Source organism: Cyclopterus lumpus, chromosome 11, assembly GCF_009769545.1.
Source record: "Cyclopterus lumpus isolate fCycLum1 chromosome 11, fCycLum1.pri, whole genome shotgun sequence".
Taxonomy (NCBI): Eukaryota; Metazoa; Chordata; class Actinopteri; order Perciformes; family Cyclopteridae; genus Cyclopterus; species Cyclopterus lumpus.
The window spans coordinates 3,807,694-3,828,120 of NC_046976.1; the positions used below are offsets into that span (position 1 = coordinate 3,807,694).

Genomic DNA, 20,427 nt, shown 5'->3' on the forward strand with positions numbered 1-20,427 from the left:
GCACCATTCGGTGTTTCTAATCAGATAATAGTTTGGAAAGTAGAAATTAAAATCCCCAAGAAACACACAAGAGGAGCAAAGTGACCAGCATTAAATGGCCTCGACAGCCCTCAGGTTTTCAACCCCTTATCAATACCCTGTTCCTAAACCCTGAGCCTCCAACTGCACGGCCTTCCTCTCAGTAAAACCCTCAGCCCCTCCTCCTCCCTCTGTGCTCTTAAGTGACTGCTTGTAGAGAAACGGTTCCGGACATCAGCTCTTCATCCACATTCGTCTCCATTGTGCAACAACATGGCACGCATGCCCCAACATCCTAAGCAATATCTCCTCCTCACCCAGTGGGATGTCATTCTGACCGAGCTCGCTCGCTTGCTCTCTCTCTCTCGCTCTCTCTCTCTCTCTCTCTCCAGCAGAGCAGCTGAGGCAGTGACGGCCCTTGTGAAACTCTAGTCTTCTGTTTCATCATGGGGACTCGGTGGCTCCCTGGTCATTTGAAGAACCCCACACGTTCCTCATGGAAATCTCTCATGGGGCTGGTGGGAGGAGGGGGCGCTAAAGAGGGGGGTGCAAAGGGAGATCGCCACTCCACAGTTGTATGTAACTGAGGCAGTAAACACTCCCCCCCGGCTGCAGTTAATAAATAGCTCCACCGCTGATTGACTCGCGGTTCCTTCTGAACGGATCTGGAGCCACGGCTGTAAGAAGGGGCGCGGGACATAATGTAGAAACAGCAACGGCCTTCGATATCAACGAGCTGCTTTAAGTGCTGATACGATCGGGAGTCAAGAGACGCTGGAGCTGCGTTTTAGTCTCAAGTAGAAAATCAAGTCTCACGTGGAGTCACGGCTCCTCTTCCCGCCCAGCACCAAACAGACAAAGTTAGCAGCGAGCTAGTGAGCGTTGTGGAGCATTTAGCAGCTATAAACAGAACGTGCCCATAGAGCTGGGTGGACAGCAAATCCAGAGCTAAACTGAAGTGAATATTGGACTCTCATTCACCGGGTGTCTCCGGGAGAAAAAAGAAACCAAATGAATGCCAACGTTGCTCCGTGTCTGCTCGGTGTGCAAATAAGCAACCGTGCAAACGTACACAGTTCAGGTCCTTGATTGTGAAGGACGGAGAAAACACAATTTTCATAGTGTTAAGTGGCTCTTTAATACAAAGACTGAGGTTCACACCCATTAATGAGGGTTTTAAAGGCACTGACACAAAGAGCAATTGTTTGGCAACTTGGATGGGCAGCAATGAACTGGCTCAGAGTTGCCACTTTAATCCCACAGGAACATCTTGTGACCCTGAAACAAGTGAACACTTTTAGCTCGCGCAGCGACGTAACTAAAAATAATTATGTTGGTTCATCGTGTGCGAATATATATTTTTTTTGCCTCACAGGTTTCAATCCCTGAATTCAAGCTGCTGTGTTGCCAGTGAGTCCGTTCACTGTGAACGGGTCCGTTTGGCGAGGACAACTCCATTACATACTTTACACTGCGTCCTTTGTGGTGCAATCCCTTTTGCCCAATGAGTGACACAATCACATTGCTAATGTGATCAGACTGTAGACCCTCTTGTTTCCAGGAAACATTTAAATACCGTTTTGAGTCCACCTTCTTGTCACTGGGGTCTCTGCCGCCAGGAGCGTTGCCCAACTGCGTTTCCCAAATTGTTTGCCGGGTGCGTATCACCACGTCGGGGCCTTGGTCTCACTGTCACAAACCCACACTTTTTTTTGCCAAACTTTGCGAACACTCTGCCCGGTATGACGTGGTTTGGCCACGGCGTGGTGGAAAAGACCTCAACTCGCCTTTCTTTCCACAGCTCTAACCCTCAAAATCCAGCGCTGGGCTTTATTTGTGTCCGAACCAAAAAACACGACGGAACATTGGACAGCGTTTGTAAGTTATTCATAAACTCAGAAACAACCCAAAAATGCTGGCTTTCCCACTGCTGAATCACCTGTTTGTTTTGGAAAAACCAATTGGAGGGAAACGGAAAATAAAAAAACACATTACTGTACGTCTTTGTGTTTGAGCCCCGCTCACACACCCCTCTCGCCATATGTGCACTCATAACTGCTGTTTAATAAAGTGTTTCTTGATGTAGAAAAATACACCATAAATACTGTCTGTGACCACGAGTAAAGTGGTTTCAGGGGACTTTAAGCAATTTGTGAACGAAGAAAAAAAAAAACTTCAAAAGGGTCTTTTGGCACGGCGTCCAGTAACAAGAGAGCAAACAAAAGTGTGAGGCGTGTCACTCACACACACACACACACACACACTTTATGAATCATGTGACTACTTAAAAATGAAATGTTGAGTTTTGGAGGGCAGACGTCTGACCACCTGGTGATGTAATCATTGAGTCACTGGTATTAACCAACCTTGTATGTATATTAGTCAGTAGGAGCTATTTGGGAGTAAATAACTTTCTTTTTGCACCTTTAAAAAAAAAAAAGCCTGTTTATTTCTGTTGAGGTCATTGGACCCCTCTCACCGCACCACCCCCCCCATCCCCGCTCGTTTCTTACAGTCAGACTTCCTGTCTCCCATCAATGTTCTCCTTTTTTTTCTCTCCGCCGCTGTGACGGAATCCCCTGCTCTGTTTCCTGTTGTGAAGGCCCGTTGCTTGGCTACGGCCGAGGGAGGAGTGTTTATAGCCGAGGGAGCGTTCGCAGTAGGCCGGGAGGTTCATTTTCTCTCCCCAACGTCCCAAAGCCGGCGTCAACTCAGGCACAACACTGAGCAGCACCCCCACCGAGGAACACGGCACTTTACCATCTCTCAGCTGTTGGCTCCACGTGGCCACGGCCGTTTACATGAACCTAGAATGGAGCTACTTCAGGGAAGTGTGGTGACCAGTTAGTGGCCGTGGCACACTGAGGCCGTCACATGAGGAAGTGTGAACCTCAACGATCCCGGTCAAAAATAAATGCAAATAAAAATCACCCTGAAAAGCATTTTCACTGAGAGGATTTAGCAGAAAATCAGAATAACTTAATAATGATCCCAGAAAAATATGGTGATCCCAGAAAGTCCATGGGTCAACAGAAGATCATTCCGTAGGAGGAAGGGGACAGGAACGATGCTATAAATAGCACAACGTCCAGAGGGGGTGACATTGATTAGTATTAACAAGAAATTCCCTCTAATAAATAACATTACTATATAATATAATAATATGTTTTGGTTAAGTCATAATTTAATATTAATCACAAGCCATGACACAAATAAATATCCCGTAGGAGGTTGGGAACAGGACGATGCTATAATTAGCACAAAATCCAGAGTATTGATTAGCAATAACAAGAATTCCCTCTAATAATTAAACTAAAATAGAAAAAAATGCTGTGACCAATTTAAAATATCTTAAATGTCCATAAGTGAGATGAGTGCCAGAAATAGTAAAAATAGGTTAGCACATCCTAAAATGTTAATTGTTTGGATATAAGATGTTTACATACTCAAGCAGTTGAAGTGTCAGCTGAAGCACTGAAGAGGTTTAAAGTGTCGAGTAAAGTGAGAACTTACTGAAAGCATTTGAAAACTAAGTGTAAAGGCCAGAAGGCAGTTGAAATATCAATTTTTAAGGACTGTAATAAACTGTGCCTTCTTGGTTCGGACTACGAAGCCTCCGTAAGGTGCAATAATAATAAAATAAGTATTACTTATGAAAGTATTCATGACAAAAACTGTGCTTTTATTTCACTCTAACAACATTTTTTGGGGGGGAAAGATGCAGACAGCGTTTGCAATTTGGAAATCACAGTAGCCGATATGGCAACTAATGTATTTTGCATACGTATAAATAATTGAATGTTTTCCCTGGAATGAGGAACAGTCTTCCTCGGGAACATCTTAACTCTCCTTCGAGGAATATCATTACCAGTAACTTTATCTCTGCTGCTTGTTGTTTCTCAACTCACACACGGTGCTTTGGAAAGCTCTCACAACCTCAGTCGGGTGGAATATGGCGAGAGCCGCCACTTAGCCGCTTAGTAACAAGATAGCATAATGGCAGGTCTCCCTGCAGCGTATACATAAAAAGCAGCAGAAATGTGAAAAATAGACTAATTGTACAAATGTTCCATGAATCTCAAGTTCTTGCTGCGTACGTTTCTTTTTGTACCCCACTTATGGGATTGATCAAATCTAGTTTGTTTTCCCTCAAACGCCTCGTCCTGGAGGGCTTCAAATTAAGTTACGGGCGACAATTTCTTGTCCATGAGATGAAACACTAGATTATAAATGCTTTGACAATGTAGAAGCTCCACGGGTGAGTTTGTTAAACCCGAGCAGCAAGCATAATTCTGATAAATAACACAATATATACATTGCACATCCTAGTTTAAACACTATGTTGATTAAAGGTAGTGACATCATCTGTTTAATCTATTGGCACTGAAACCACTATTCCACCATTTCTGCATATTCTGTTTATTGCATTTTAATATCAGACTTGATATGGTCCTTCGGTCATGATCAGAAACCAATATCAGTATTTGGCGATTCCTGACAGTTTTAACCTATTTACACATATCATAATATTTGAAAGGGGCATTGAGGCCCCTTTATTAACCCTTATGTGTTGTTTGGGTCTGTGGGACCCGTTTTCGATTTTCATCAAAAGAAAAATGATACATTTAAATAATACATAATAAATATAGCTTTTCCCGTGTGGTTCCTTATCACAACTTTAAGAAGGACTCGAGATGCTCTGCTCAGAGGGCATTGCAATTGGTTTTGGAAGAGAGAGAGAAGCTTTTGATGATGATGTAGAAGAAGTTTCAGAATGGGAGGATCACATTTCTGAAAATTCAAAGTATGACAGTGACTTTGAAGAAGAGGATGAGATTGAGCATCAGCCAATTCCAAAACGAAGACAAGCCCCAGGACCAACCCGTCAGCCCCAGGACAAGCCCGTCTAGCAAGTGAAGAAATATGGATGTCAAAAAATTGTGAAATTGAATGGTCTTCTTTGCCCAAGAAATGGGCCTGTTAACTAACTAATGTATTTCTAATAAACATGGGGGTGTTCTGGTGTAGAAACACTGATTTTACACATTCATATAGTGTTTGGCCCGTGAATCCTTATATTTTCTGACCAATATATCAGACTTTTCTCAATTCCTGTCAGTTATTACAGTCCAGTATTCTAGGGGTCAGAAATAAATAACTCAAATCATGTTGATAAACAACTTTCTTAATTGAACCAATCAGAACTGCATCATGAGTGACGATATGTTGCATGGACCTCTTATTTTCAAGTTGTTTTCTCTGTATCTGAAAAACATTTTCCTTTCTGTGACCAGTTTTATTTATTTCTTCTCTCCATCTTTAAGAGCACCTTAAAGTTGCCTGGACATGTGAAACTACGGGAGCACTTAACCTCGTCCTTCTTCTCTATTTAAAGTTATTTACGGATAACTCGGAAAACTTCAGCTCTCTGCTTTGCTGCCTCACTCGAGAACTAATGTTGTACTTAAAGATCTGCAACTGGAGTGGTGATGGGTGAACAGAGGAGTGAACCCATGAAAAGCACAACTCTGGAAGTTTCCCATTATCTTTTTACGCTGTATGACTATGAATGTGTGAGCAATGAATTCAAAGTGACCAGGTAAAATCAATCAGTGGCATTAGAGCTAAGAATGATCTCAATGTTACACAAAGAAACCATAAATGAATACATACAAAAATACATTTTTAAAAAGTCAACATGAAACGATTGATCCAACTGTTTCAACAAACTGTTCTGTTAGTCCAATAAATCATTAGTCACATGGACCTGTAGCAGCTAGATGTGATCTGTAGCGGCTAGATGCGACCTGTAGCTGCTAGATGTGACCTGTAGCGGCTAGATGTGACCTGTAGCTGCTAGATGTGACCTGTAGCGGCTAGATGTGACCTGTAGCTGCTAGATGTGATCTGTAGCGGCTAGATGCGACCTGTAGCTGCTAGATGTGACCTGTAGCGGCTAGATGTGACCTGTAGCTGCTAGATGTGACCTGTAGCGGCTAGATGTGATCTGTAGCGGCTAGATGTGACCTGTAGCTGCTAGATGTGACCTGTAGCAGCTAGATGCGACCTGTAGCTGCTAGATGTGACCTGTAGCGGCTAGATGTGATCTGTAGCGGCTAGATGTGACCTGTAGCTGCTAGATGTGACCTGTAGCTGCTAGATGTGACCTGTAGCTGCTAGATGTGACCTGTAGCGGCTAGATGTGATCTGTAGCGGCTAGATGCGACCTGTAGCTGCTAGATGTGACCTGTAGCTGCTAGATGTGACCTGTAGCGGCTAGATGTGATCTGTAGCGGCTAGATGCGACCTGTAGCAGCTAGATGTGATCTGTAGCGGCTAGATGCGACCTGTAGCAGCTAGATGTGATCTGTAGCGGCTAGATGCGACCTGTAGCTGCTAGATGTGACCTGTAGCTGCTAGATGTGACCTGTAGCGGCTAGATGTGATCTGTAGCGGCTAGATGCGACCTGTAGCTGCTAGATGTGACCTGTAGCTGCTAGATGTGACCTGTAGCGGCTAGATGTGACCTGTAGCTGCTAGATGTGATCTGTAGCGGCTAGATGTGACCTGTAGCTGCTAGATGTGATCTGTAGCGGCTAGATGTGACCTGTAGCTGCTAGATGTGACCTGTAGCGGCTAGATGTGACCTGTAGCGGCTAGATGTGACCTGTAGCTGCTAGATGTGATCTGTAGCGGCTAGATACGACCTGTAGCTGCTAGATGTGACCTGTAGCTGCTAGATGTGACCTGTAGCGGCTAGATGTGACCTGTAACGAGTAGATGCGGCCAGATGCGACCTGTACCGGTTAGGTGCGGCCTGTACTGGTTAGATGCGGCCAGATGCGACCTGTACTGGTTAGATGCGCCAGATGCGGCCTGTAGCGGCTAGATGCAGCCTGTACTGGTTAGATGCGGCCTGTAGCGACTAGATGCAGCCTGTACCGGTTAGATGCGACCTGTAGCGGCTAGATGCAGCCTGTACTGGTTAGATACGGCCAGATGCAACCTGTAGTGGCTAGATGCGGCTAGATGCGGCCAGATGCGACCTGTAGCGGCCAGATGCGACCTGTAGCGGCCAGATGCGACCTGTAGCGGCTAGATACGGCTAGATGCAGCCTGTACTGGTTAGATGCGGCCAGATACGACCTGTAGCGGCTAGATACGGCTACATGCAGCCTGTACTGGTTAGATGCGGCTAGATGCGACCTGTAGCGGCTAGATACGGCCAGATGCAACCTGTAGCGGCTAGATGCAGCCAGATGCGACCTGTAGCGGCCAGATGCAACATTTAGCGGCTAGATACGGCCAGATGCATCCTGTAGCGGCTAGATGCGGCCAGATGCGACCTGTAGCGGCCAGATGCGACCTGTAGGGCTAGATACGGCCAGATGCAACCTGTAGCAACTAGATAAGGCCAGATGCAACCTGTAGCGACTAGATAGGGCCAGATGCAACCTGTAGCGGCTAGATGCGACCTGTAGCGGCTAGATACGGCCAGATGCAACCTGTAGCGGCTAGATACCGCCAGATGCAACCTGTAGCGACTAGATACGGCCAGATGCAACCTGTAGCGGCTAGATGCGACCTGTAGCGGCTAGATACGGCCAGATGCAACATGTAGCGGCTAGATACCGCCAGATGCAACATGTAGCGGCTAGATACCGCCAGATGCAACCTGTAGCGACTAGATACGGCCAGATGCAACCTGTAGCGGCTAGATACGGCCAGATGCAACATGTAGCGGCTAGATACCGCCAGATGCAACCTGTAGCGACTAGATACGGCCAGATGCAACCTGTAGCGACTAGATACGGCCAGATGCAACCTGTAGCGACTAGATACGGCCAGATGCAACCTGTAGCGGCTAGATGCGGCCAGATACGCTACAGGTTGCATCTAACCGTAGCGCAGAACTTCTTACTCTCCAGCGGACTCGCGCTACAAAGTGAGAACGAGGGGATGAAAGGGAACATTGCTTCACATGTTAAAGCCAGCGGACCATCACATTCATCACTGGGTCACTCCTCCATCCCACAAAGTGCTTCCTCCTCTGCGCGAGAAATTGATAACACATTGTCCGTTTGCTCCACCACCGCCTGAGATTACATAGAAGAACCCATCTTCTCTTACATTGCAGCTTCCTCTCTGTAGTTACTCTGCTGGCATGTTTAAAAACCTTTATAACTATGATGTTCCCTTTACATACAGAGGCTCTATTATGAGATGTTTTACTCTGCTTTGAATTGTAATTTGTATTCAATATGTCCCCCAACAAAAAGGTTCAAGTACATATTTTGAATATTAAAAAAAGGCCAAAATACAAAAAGGTTTAAATACCTATATAAAAACATAAATGACGTCCCCTTTATGATTGTTGATATAAAGCATTATGAATATGTAAGAGAGCTCATAAAGAAGATCACTGTACTATTAGCAGATTTATTACGCATTATAAATAAGATTACATTTCATTATAGACATTGACTTCATAGAAAGTACAACCCAAATATTTTCCTTTCCAGAAGTGCTTGTCAAGTACTCGTTCAAGTTGTCGGGGACATATGAAAGGGACATATGCTCATTTACAGGTCTGTAGTTATGTTTGGGGTTTCTATCATGTTGAAAAGCTTTCATGTTCAAAAAACGCATCATTATTCTCATACCGTCTGTCTGAATATATATCTGTATTCACCCGGTCTGAAACACTCCGATGTAGCGCCGAAGAAGCTCAGAACAATATGCCGCAAAGGTCGCTCTCAAGCCGTGAGTGGAGATACTCCGATTGGGGGGGGGCGGTATACTCTAATCAACTTGCATGTGACAGAGGAAGGGGAGCCAAATCAGAATGGCTTGTTGAATCACATTTTCTGATCTATTCTATATCTTATTTCAGTGCGTGGGTTGGCAGACACTCCAGATGCATGTGCATAAGCGTGGAAAAACTATTTTTTTATGACATGTCCCTTTGGAGGTATTATTCAGTGGTGTTAAAAGTACTTGGATCCTTAAACTTAAAAAGGTCCAGTGTGTAGGATTTGGTGGCATCTGGCAGTGAGTTTACAGAATGAAATAAACTGAAACTCTCGTAAACCGAACGCAAAAAAGCTTCATCTAGAGCCGGTGTTTAGTTTGTCCATTCTGGGATACTGTAGAAACATGGCGCCGGCCCTGTCCGTATTTAGATATATACGGCTCATTTAAGATATTTCTCTAATCTGTTGTGTGAGTGTGTGTGTGTATGGTATATGCTGTATTTTATATAAGCTTATAGGTTTGTTTGGAGTATGCTATAAAGTATAAAGTAACATAAGGCAATACTCAAGTGCCTCAAAACTTAAACGCAGTATTTCAGTAAATGTACTTAGTCACTTCCAATATTCATATAAAAGACACTGATGGGAATGCGGTCAGTAAATCAGATTTATAAATGTGTATAAACAGTAACTCAAGGGCGTAAAAAGCAATACTTGTTACAACATATTACTGCACTGTAGAGCGGCTGTCGTATTTACATTCAGTTATGAGCACATCAACAATATTACATGTGGGATTAATAATTTAAGGAGAGCAGTAGTATTTTCCTAAACTGAATTTGGATCAATAATACCGTGTATTTTACTGTCCTGCTCATTCACGGCCTCTTCAGTCTCTATCACCATCTAGTGGCCACATGGTGAACTCCACGCTGAATAAATCCTCTACTGCCTTTGAGCGTCTGTTATGAATAGAAAAAAAAGGGGAACTTCTTGGCATCTGTTGTCTCTTTATTATTAATCAATCAATAACAATATTATAAATAAAAGACAGTATTATAAATCGAAGGTGGTCACGGAAAGCAAGTTGATGAGAAAGAAAAGTTTATACAACATCACATACACAAAGAACAAAGATCTCATCAGAAAACACAGGAATCAACATTTGGAATTGCTCCTCTTAGGACCGGAGATCAGAAATTTAAAAAACAAAATATAATTTGCATTAAAGTGTCGCAGTCGTTCTCAACCCAAATGACCACATCTGGCATTTTTCCTCATAGCGTAGCTACATTGTACAGTACGGTTGCCCCGATTTGGACTAAACAATACAGCCGCGTTTAGGAACGATTAACTCAATTATGATGATTCACAAAGAGATGACAACCTGACTGACAAACATAGCTAGACTGCATCCCGTACAGTCAACAGATCCGTTTAACTTTCGTCCATCAAAACTACAATACGTGGAGTAAATGATAAAACTCATTCCTCCTTAATAAAGAGAGAAGAACTGAATGTCAACGTCCGCTACAGAATGAGGGAGTCTTATTGTCAATGAAGGCCGAAAAATAAACAGCCATCTGTGATTCAGGCTCCTGCGTTGTCACTTTTTAAAGTACTTTGAACCTTTTTCATGCTCCCAGAAGTTCAGATGTGGCCATCACAAAAGCTTCAGAACGTTAACAGACATCCTAATGAGGCACAAAGCGAGCTGCCAGGGTCCCGGCAGGAGGAGTGGAGGCCACCGGCGGACGCCCCAGATGTAGCGGTGTAATCAAGGCCGAATATTCGGACACAAAACTACGGAGTGCTGGTTGTATACTACGGGGGATGGCGATTGATGATGTCATGTCAACGTGGAACGTTTGAGGTCTGAAAGAGTCCCATCTGCGTAAATGTTCTTATTTTAAGAGGTTACGCGCAGTGAGGCTTTACCTTGACGGCAGGATTTATTCATTTACAGGAACACAGGAAAACATTCAAAATCAATGATTTTCTTTTTTTCAAACCCCTTACAGCAACTTAACGCCGCAGGCCAGCAAACTGTAATTAGTATAATACCTGGAATAAAAAAATAAAACACTTAACTTTTTTTTTCAAAACTCCACATATCAAAATTTAAACAATGAAAGAAATGCATCAGAACGGTAAAAAATGACATTTGAAGCCGATTTGTTTAAAACTGCTTTAAAACAAAAAGAAGGCAGATTGACCGGTTTTCCGACAAACTGGGGTCAAGTTGGAGGTGTGGTCGCTCGCACCATGTTGCCCTTCTGTTGTGTGATTGAATCCATCCTTTGATAGTCGATTTTCTGTTTCATGTGCTCATCTTTTTTTCTTTTCAAGTAATCCCAAATCTCAGTGACATAATCCAAAGAACAATTAACTTCCCTCCATGAGCGATTGTTCCTAGTGGTTCCTTACCTGTCCATCCCCGAGGATCAAACGGTAAAAGCTCAAAGAAGCGCGACGAATCTACCAAACAAACGTCATCCCGGTGGTCCGAGTTGGGCTCACGAGGATAGTTTGGAGTAGCTCGGTGGGGAGAACTTGCGCTTCAGGTATTTGATTATGTAGAGAGGAAGACAGCTGACCAACGTGATGGCGGATACCTTCCACAGGAAAGGCCAGGTGGTGATGAACGACAAGTCTGGAGGAACAAAAGGGAAGAGCAAACAGCTCGGGTACGTGTGTCTCAGCATTGGAGGACGGGGGGTTCAAGCAAGCGACGAAAGAGTCGACGCCGCTTGGAACTCAAGGCAAAAAGAAACATGAACGGCTTGGAAAGTCATAAATCAGATGGTTTTGATTAACATGTCGTCACAGCGCTAAACATTAAAACTCAACAGTGGAATGACACAAGTGAAATGGACAAAATGACGACGCGGCAAAGCGTCAACGGGACACGCGGCCATGACCAGTGCAGAGAGGCGGGGGAGGGGACACGATTACAGGCTGCACACCTACCGAGGAACGCTCCCAAGGACACCCTGCCTATGCCTGCCGCCGACACACAGAAGCAAAAGAGGCGCAGCAGAAGACAGAAAGAGTGAGGGCACAAAGGTCAGCAGTGAACAGAGAAACACAAGAGGGGCAGAAGGAGAGAGAGAAGCAATAAAAGAGCAAGAGGAGAAAGTTGTGTGCTTCATAGAAATTAAGACGCGGTTTGGACTGTCTGGAAGTGGGGTTTGTATGAGGTACTGCTGGACACAGAAAAAGTCAAAAAGAAAAATGGCAATTTTAAGTGGACGATGTATAAAAGAACATTTTCACAGCTTGCTCTCTTCAAAGCTTCACCTCGTAGAACGTGGGAGTTCCTGGTCTACAGACTCTGTCGGTTAGTTTGTGTTATTGTGTGACTTGTTTTTAAAGAGGTATAGTTCAGAGTCACCAAAATCACACATTACCATAAACCAACCAACCGAGGTAGCGGTGCTCTGCGGGGTTACATTAGTGTTTTGGACAAAGTAGTCTTGTGGTTTTGAAGAGAGCCGAGATAACCAGAAGGTTCTGTCTGACAAGGTAAATAAAGCAGTATTAGAAATATTGCGTACACTTACAATTATCATCATTTGTTTAGGTGTCTAAAACACACCCACAGCAGTACTTTGCTCTCATGCTGGTCTGTTAGTCCAAAAGTACCTCATACAACCCCACTTCACAAAATCCAAAGCGTTATCTTTAATCAGCAACTATCTTAATAACCATTTAATAATTCCAGCTTCGCAAATGTGAGAAACGTCAAATAATGTATCAATTTAGAAATAATATCTGAAGAAACTAAACGTAATTAACTGTGGTTTTGCCCTAAAACTCATCTCCTGCATCGAGCCCACATCAAACCGTTCTTTAAATAAATAAAGTTGACTTACCAAAGTACTCGTTGAGGAAGGCGAGCGAGGCCAGGTAGCAGCCCAGGCTGAAAAACTCGGCCACCACCATGAGCCAGTGCCAGGTGCGGATGGTCAGCGCCACCATCAGCAGCTCGGTGAGGATGAGCGCTGTGAAGGAGATGGCGACCACGTGCACGAACTCAGCCTCAAACAGCACCAGCGCGCTGTACATGAGGATGCCACCTGGTGGCGCCGGAGGGAACGAGTGGTTAGGGACCAATTTAGTTTTTGAAGAAGGGGTAAGAGAGGGGAGAGGAGATGGAGTGAAACCAGGATGAGTTCAAGGGTTAGTGGTCTGATCCCCAATCAGATGACTTGGACGTTGAATTGAGGATTAATGTGTCTGGAAATGAGGACTGATTCAATAACATTTGAGAGTGTAAAATGTGCTCCCTGTCTGATTAACATCTTGAAGCGTCCTCACTCACTCACTCATCTTCAGGCGCCTTCATCCCGATAGCCTTCGTATCATCATAACACAACACAAATTCACGCGGCACATTCCAGCAAGTCAAACTCTGTAATAAATGAAAAGATAGATTGGCGCCGAATATTTTCCCCCTCGGCTGTCGTTCCTCTCGAATCGTCTTCATGTCCACCCACCCTCGCTCCCTTCTCCTCTGCCCCCCCCCCCCCGCCAAACAGACCTGGAATTGGCCTTTAATTAAAAAGCATCGAGCTGTCAGGAAGTCACGCTCCAGCAGGAACATGGATCTTTCTCACACGCTGCATGGCTTAGCGATTACAGAAATATCGATTTACTGGACGGACAAAAGCCCGCATGTAGAGGCGGATGACGGTTGGAAACCTAAGATACTGAGAAACTGACTGTGCAAGGGTTTGAAGGGGCCCGGGGACCGTGGTATTAAAGCACAGAGGACGTGATGAAATGGTGGTTGAGGAGTTGCTGTGACAGTCCACAGTACCAGGCTGGTCCTTCTGTACAGATGTCCAGCCACAGTGTTACATGCCAGCAGAGAACACGGGCGGAACCATTGTTCCTCCCGAAAACACTTCCATTTTGATTTGGATGAACCACAACGGTGCTTAAGCAACGCACCTGTTCATATTTCAGCTTGTTAGAGGCGACAATAATGCTGTGCACGCATTTTGATGCTACCCTTCTGTTTTTTTTTTTCTTTTTACCAATGACTCGTGATTTCTTCTATTCTTATTCTCCCGTTGCTCAGAGGGTCTTTGTCTTTCTGCCCTTTCAATTGTCTTGTTGAACCCTTGTACAACGTCTTACCCTCCAAACCCTTCATACAAAACAACATCTATTAGTCGAGATGTGGAGCAGTCCTCTCAGCCATCGGACTGGAACAATACAAGCTTTTGTGGCAGGTGATCCTAAATTGTGTCTGTGTGTGTGTATAAATAATTTAACCTGTAAAATGTGTCTGTGTGCCTTACCTTGATACACACTGACCAGAACCCAAATGAGGAAAGTCTTGAAAGATAACGAACGCCCCTGAAAGAGAGAAACATACTGCGAGTTCACGTGACCTGCTGGAAGTTGTTCGGGGAAGAAAACGCAGATAAATGGTCATTTGTTTTGTCAAACATGTATTTTTAAAAAGGGGGTTACTGTACCTTGGTGAGGTCTTTATAAAGCTCTGGGTACAGAAGAGCCATCTCTGGCTTCACATCCTGGTCCAGAACCAAGGAGAACACAGGGAACATGGTGTACATGGTGGCATACCTGCACAGAACAAAGCAGTGTTTAGATGAGGAACATTATCTCAATCCAAACAACAACAAAAGACAAGTAGCATGATATCATGTAACCTGCAGAGATCTCCTCCCTTTCAAAGCAAACACACCCGCTAAATAAAACCGGTAGAAACTCCCATTAAAGCCGTTTCACGTGGGTTTGTTCGACGTCCTAGGAGGGGCGCCGAGCCGAGCTGCCGCTCACGTTTGCTCGACTTGTTTCTCTGATAACTTAGAATCCAAAAGCTAGTTAAGATCTCAAATGTGTATCGTAAAGATGTGTGGCCTGGATGAAAAGTCAATTTATGACCAGCGGACAACCACATTAAACGGATTTGGTTTTGGGAAAGTGCCGGAAACATTTGGGATAATGCAAGTTAACAGCTCAACAACATTTATAACATAGTTCTGGTCATTATTATACAATGAATGCGGAAAAGTGACATATTATACCTTCAAGTAATGACAAACTTTACGATGCTAAGCAAGCAGCATAGAGAATGATGTCATAGCCAGCGCGTTAGCTACACTGAGGGGTGGATAACGTACATACCCAACCATGAGGAAGCCCTGGTACAAGGGCACAGAGGCAAAGTAAAATACGGAGGAGAAGACCGCCTGGGGACAAAACACAGAAATGGTGTCATAAAGTCAGTTAGTTACTGGAAAATCGCCACGCTCAAATAAAAAACAAGAGGATTAATTGACAGCAGACATCAGGAACTAACAATAATTGTTTTGAGTGTACCTGTACCTGCATGGTGGAGATGATCATGCCTCTGTGCATGACGAATTGACCCAATGCCGCAGAGCGCTTGTAGCTGTTCCTGCCGTGGACCATGAGCAGGCGGCCGATGTGCTTGAACTGAGTGATGGAGAAGTCTGCGGCCAGAGACGCCTGCTTCCCTTCCTGTCCACACACACACACAAGTACAACGATGCTAATGCTGCTGCTGGGTTGTAAAACATTCAAATATTTAGGTTCTAAAGAAAGAAATACCCCAAATATTGAAAATACAGGCAGATGCAGGAAGTGGAACTTGAGTTTCAAAATAAGGGCGCCTTCAGTTATCATAAGACATTACTTTATGCTGTTTTTCTAGTGTCACTGAAGTTCTTCACAGTTCAGGCAAAGATCAGACGGAGGCCTTTATTTTCTTTATACGAGATTATCAGAGAAGTCTCCGACTGAATTTAGTTCTGGACCTTAACCCAGAATAACTCTTGAGGTCTTAATGAAAAGCTCTAGATTACTTTGTACCTTTCCTTCAATACCGATGCCACAGTCTGCAGCCTGGATCATACTGACGTCATTACCTCCATCTCCTGACAAAAAATAAAAAAGGAAAAAAAACTTTATTCTCCAATGTATGTTCTAAAAGCAGCAGCCTTTGCTGGGTGCTTCTCTTGGTGAGCTCTGACTGCCATCTTGTGGATAAAGAGAGTAATATGCTCTCTGGTGTGTGTGTGTGTGTGTGTGTGTGTGTGTGTGTGTGTGTGTGTGTGTGTGTGTTACAGTAATATACACCCAATGGCAGCTCAAGTAAATAGACAGTATTGGGGCACAAACTTATTCGCCTCCCAATCTTCAAACCCGGTATAAAACAGGACTTTGTGTTTAATTAATCCGTCCTGCACTTTCCTCCCTAAGGGACTGAGGTTAATCTACAGATATTTGTATCCCGCCCTCCCCGGCAGGATTTTCCCAGGCTGCTCCGTGGACCGGTGCCAACAACCGTCCCCGCTCGTAATGCTGCTACCGCATCGTCTGTCAACACTCGCCTATGGCGCAGGTTCTGTTGGCCGTGTGCTGCTTGAGGAGCGTGACGATCTGGGCCTTCTGAGTCGGAGAGCAGCGACAGCAGACCACCGCCGGACACTGACACGCCAGCTCCACGAACTCGTGCTCGTAATACCGCAGGCACACCTGCAACGCGACAGAGACGGAGATGCAAAGCTTAGTTTAGTTTTCCAACGAAAAGTACAGAAGTCCTGAGAGGCAAGTCAGAAGTCTGGTATTTATGTGTTTATGACTTTCCAAGTTGATTAAATGTTAAACTGTGAAACAGGTTTTGAAAAAATAGTGTTGGCATGTGATTTGTGTGTTCCAATTGTTTTGCCTTGTAAAAAAGAAAACAAAAAGAAAAGACCAACATCTTCTAGTGATTTGTTTCACTCTTCAAATTCTCAAGTCCTTGTCTGAACTTCAAAGTATTTTTTTGGGCTAGGGAAGTACTTTTTTTTCTTCTCTGTGTGTGTTTGGCTCCTCCCTCAGCATCATCTGCAAGGAAATGTGACTGTGTGCAGGGCTGTGCTGTAGTACCTCTAAGGAGTCTCCAGAGATGACCAGCGCACAGTCATGTTTCCTTCTGAAGGCGTTGAGCTCCAGATGGGCCTCTCCTCTGCTCGAGATCTGCTCGAGAGCCACACAAGACAAATTAACCGCGAGGACACTTAGGACTTTAATTCCCCCCTTCTGCCCTCACGTTATGCTCTCAGCAAAGCGCCGGGAAAGGGGGAAAGCAGAACAAGCGTACCGGTTTGAAGATGTGGATGTCCTGGGTTCTGGACACCAAGTGGGAGCTCTTGGCGATGCACGTAGCCGTCTCCAGCTTGTCCCCCGTCAGCATCCAGATCTGAGGAGCAAACGAGATGCAAGTTGACTGAAGATGTGGAATTAACGTGACATTTAATGAGCATTTTCCACGATCACTGTTGTATGGGGTTTATGTTTGTTTATCTCCATAATCTACAGAATTTACCAGCATCAACCAGGTAGAAGTGTTCATTTGCACACGCTAACCTTAATGCCAGCGTTCCTCAGCAGCTCCAGTGTTGGCCGGACGTCCGCCTGGAGCTGGTCCTCAACGCCGGTCAGACACAGAAGCTCCATCTCCCTCTCTAGGCTCTCCACCACGGCCGTGACCTTCAGGCCTCGGTCGTGGATGCTCAGCTTTGCCTGGTTGTAGCGGTTCTGCGTATAGAGGAAGGTGGAAGGGAGACACAAAATTAGGAAATGTGGCGTGAAAAGAGGCTGGAACTGGGAGCAGGCAACTGGGAAATAAACTGGTCAACGACAACAGGAAAAAAAAAGCTAAACAGAGTTGTTCAACCTTTAAAAGACAGTATACACCAAGCTATGATCATAAACCTAAATCCAAGAAGTGTTCACAACCAGTAGTGTCCATTCATACCTCAAAGTCCTGGTACTGCTCCTCAGACAGAGACTTCTTGGCCACCACCAGCGTCCTCAGGCCTTCTCTGGCCATGTTCCCACACTGACACAAAGGAGAGGAGGATGTTAGTGAACGTTACAAAGTGCACACTTTTTAAATTATATTCTATTTTTCATTTGAGGGCCTTTTTTTCTAAAGCTTTATTTGAAGATTTGAGTCATCTAAAATAATGTTATGTCTTTACCCCCAAGATGAAAATAAACTTTTGGAGCGGCTGCAGCATAAGTACACCACGTACAGTACTGTCAATAGCGGCATATTGTTACCAACACCAACGGAATCAATAGTGAATAAAATAGCCTCTGGTGAGATTCAAAGGGCACTGTAAAACAACGGGACGGATGACGGTTTATTTTTAATATGAAACACCAATGACCAATCATGCTCAGTTGATTGGTTATTGACAGGCAGACTAACCGTAGCGCCGGCTGATCTGACGAGGGGGATATTACAGCCACAGCAACACCATTGTTCAAGAATATGACATACGGTAATGACTTCAACTTTATGTAGGTCACTAATTAAATCAAACGCTGCCCCCAGTGCTAAACGACTCAATAATGCCAATATAATTATGAACATATGCGCACAAGACCTTCGACCACCAGACTGGTGTAGACGCGTCTCTCCATGAATGTCCTGATTACAGGAGGCTGCCGAACGCAAAGAAATGCCCCTGTGCGTGTTTCTGTTGATTGTACTTCCACATTTCATAACAACGTACATGTTTGTCATTGAGCCTGGAGAAAGGTGTGTGTGCTTCTGTCTGTCCATGACAAAAAACATGTTTAGCAGATCTTTGACTGCATGCTGAAGGATTGCTCTGGTTCACGGTTTGTGTTTCCTACCGCCATTGGCTGCCGACTCCTCGCTCCACTTACCGGCCTTTCAACAACGGCTTCAGTCACATAAAACCTATCCGGCAATCAGCTGGGCTAAAAACGAGCCTCGCCTAGTCTGTTCCTGGACAAATTCTGGCCTTTGACATGGTTCAACAAACTGACATCCACAGAGACGTTTGGACCCTTTTTGAACCGGAGCATTAACTCCATACCCGATATGTTACAATCAACTTAAGTCAGGCACAATACCAGATGAATTAATCAGCCACGTCGATTGTAAAGGGAGTAAGGGGATTTAACTCTTCTTTGTTTGGGAGATCTGCACTCTACTGAGGGCACTTTTCTCCTTTTGCTAATGTTCTCATCCAGAAGGGCTCACTTCCATCAAGTAGATGAAGACACAGAATGTAAAAAGAGATTTGAGTTTGTTCCACCGCTGCTGGAAGCTCCCAATTGTCTTTGTGCGAAAACAATAGTGTAAATATATGAACGCGAGAAGTTTTCCTGTCCTTTCCATTTCATGTTGCGCAAACGCACCCTCAGTATGTAGTATTGATTAGCAACACGGCTTTTACCTCTTCCTCCAACCAGTCGTTGTACTGGACGATGCTCGCCATGGCAACATCAGCCCCTTTCATGTAGAATGCGATGTCTCCTGTCGATTCCTCCTGAATAAAAAAAAACTAAACAATTAGTATGTTTTCTCTGTGTGCGAGTGCAGAAGAACGCAAACAGTTTTCTACCATTCATCTTGCAGCATGTTAACTTCAGAAACCATGTTTTGAAAGGCACAAAAGGGCACACAGCGTTGCAGTGACGATGGGGTTGACATCACAACAACAACAAGTGAGAGTTACATAATGTATTTTCGGTGAAAAACTCAAATCTGAACAAAGGTCCTGCACATGAAATGTATGAAGAGACACAGAAACACGACTCAGGAAGGAGCATCAACACATCATATTGTTTTAAACAAGTTCGCACACCCTGACGATGATGCCCATTCTTTTGCTCTCGGAGGTGAAGGGGAAGATCTGCAGGATGTGGAAGGAGAGCATCTGTCCAGAGGGAGTCCTCAGCTGCAGGGAGGTCAGGTCTCTGTTCACCAGGGTCAGGCCGACGCTCTGCGTCCACCGCACCAGCTCCACCTGAAGAGGATCGATGGAAGAAAACCAGACTGTCAAATTCATGCTCTGACTGTAACTGACTGGTGGAATGATTAAGCAGCAAATATGAGAGGATTTTGTAAAGAAACCTTTATAAATAACAAGTGAAAATAAATGTGTATGATCCCTGTCTGTCAAATACAAAACAGGTTAACAGGGAAATTACTTTTTGTGACTATGTGGAAAAGAAAAATTCTAAATGAATTCAGGCCGTAAAGCCAACCGAATTCCACTCTGGTTGAAAGCCGAGGCACGAGAGAGTTACGCCGTCCCCCAGAGCCGCCGAGCTCTCCTCATTCAGCTCCACATAAGTGTTTTTCTGTTTCCCTTTCCTCTTTTTCTCCTCAGCAGGAACTGCGGCCCCCCGCACCCCCACCCGAGTGAGCGATCAGCTGCACACGACTCAATCCTCAATGGGTTCATTTTCAATTTGCTCACTCAAAGGTTGTTATTATACTCTGACCTACAAATTGGGACTTCCTGTTAATACCCCGTCATTTCTACCCGCTCCCCCCCCCCCCTTTGAGCTCCGTACAAAAAAAAAAAGGAGCTGCCTATATTTACTTAACACACATCTGTGTGTCATTATCCTGGCTACACTAACACGCACACACATGTGTGGAGGACCCTAAACCTGGCTCTTTAATCTGCTCTTTCAGCTCTGCAGGAACTATTTAAAGCGTGAGTCGTGCGTTCCAACGGCAACATAAAGGACTACTTTATGACAACGGCAGGCCGGCTTAAACAACCCGATCAATCGTTCCAACTGTGCTCCAGTGATCATTTAAATCTCAGCGACGGCA

At 44.6% G+C, this 20,427-nt stretch overlaps 1 protein-coding gene across 5 annotated transcripts in view; it reads right to left on the reverse strand.

The window, feature by feature from the left end:
• Positions 1 to 9,527: 9,527 nt before the first annotated feature.
• The window catches only part of atp9b (ATPase phospholipid transporting 9B), a 41,136-nt gene continuing 30,236 nt past the window's right edge, over positions 9,528 to 20,427 (reverse strand). Inside the window, exons 16-29 of one of the 5 annotated variants that reach the window (XM_034544661.1) lie at positions 19,445 to 19,606; positions 19,034 to 19,126; positions 17,575 to 17,658; positions 17,184 to 17,354; positions 16,918 to 17,016; positions 16,704 to 16,793; positions 16,163 to 16,307; positions 15,642 to 15,706; positions 15,135 to 15,290; positions 14,934 to 14,998; positions 14,261 to 14,369; positions 14,081 to 14,138; positions 12,647 to 12,850; positions 9,528 to 11,424 (exon numbers count right to left, since the gene is read on the reverse strand). In XM_034544661.1, coding sequence (XP_034400552.1) covers positions 11,288 to 11,424; positions 12,647 to 12,850; positions 14,081 to 14,138; positions 14,261 to 14,369; positions 14,934 to 14,998; positions 15,135 to 15,290; positions 15,642 to 15,706; positions 16,163 to 16,307; positions 16,704 to 16,793; positions 16,918 to 17,016; positions 17,184 to 17,354; positions 17,575 to 17,658; positions 19,034 to 19,126; positions 19,445 to 19,606 — 1,638 coding nt within the window. In that variant the 3' untranslated portion in view covers positions 9,528 to 11,287. Of the gene's footprint in view, positions 11,425 to 12,646; positions 13,186 to 14,080; positions 14,139 to 14,260; positions 14,370 to 14,933; positions 14,999 to 15,134; positions 15,291 to 15,641; positions 15,707 to 16,162; positions 16,308 to 16,703; positions 16,794 to 16,917; positions 17,017 to 17,183; positions 17,355 to 17,574; positions 17,659 to 19,033; positions 19,127 to 19,444; positions 19,607 to 20,427 lie in introns of those variants that run through there. The other 4 variants (XM_034544662.1, XM_034544663.1, XR_004610101.1 and 1 more) reach the window with 4 other exon arrangements.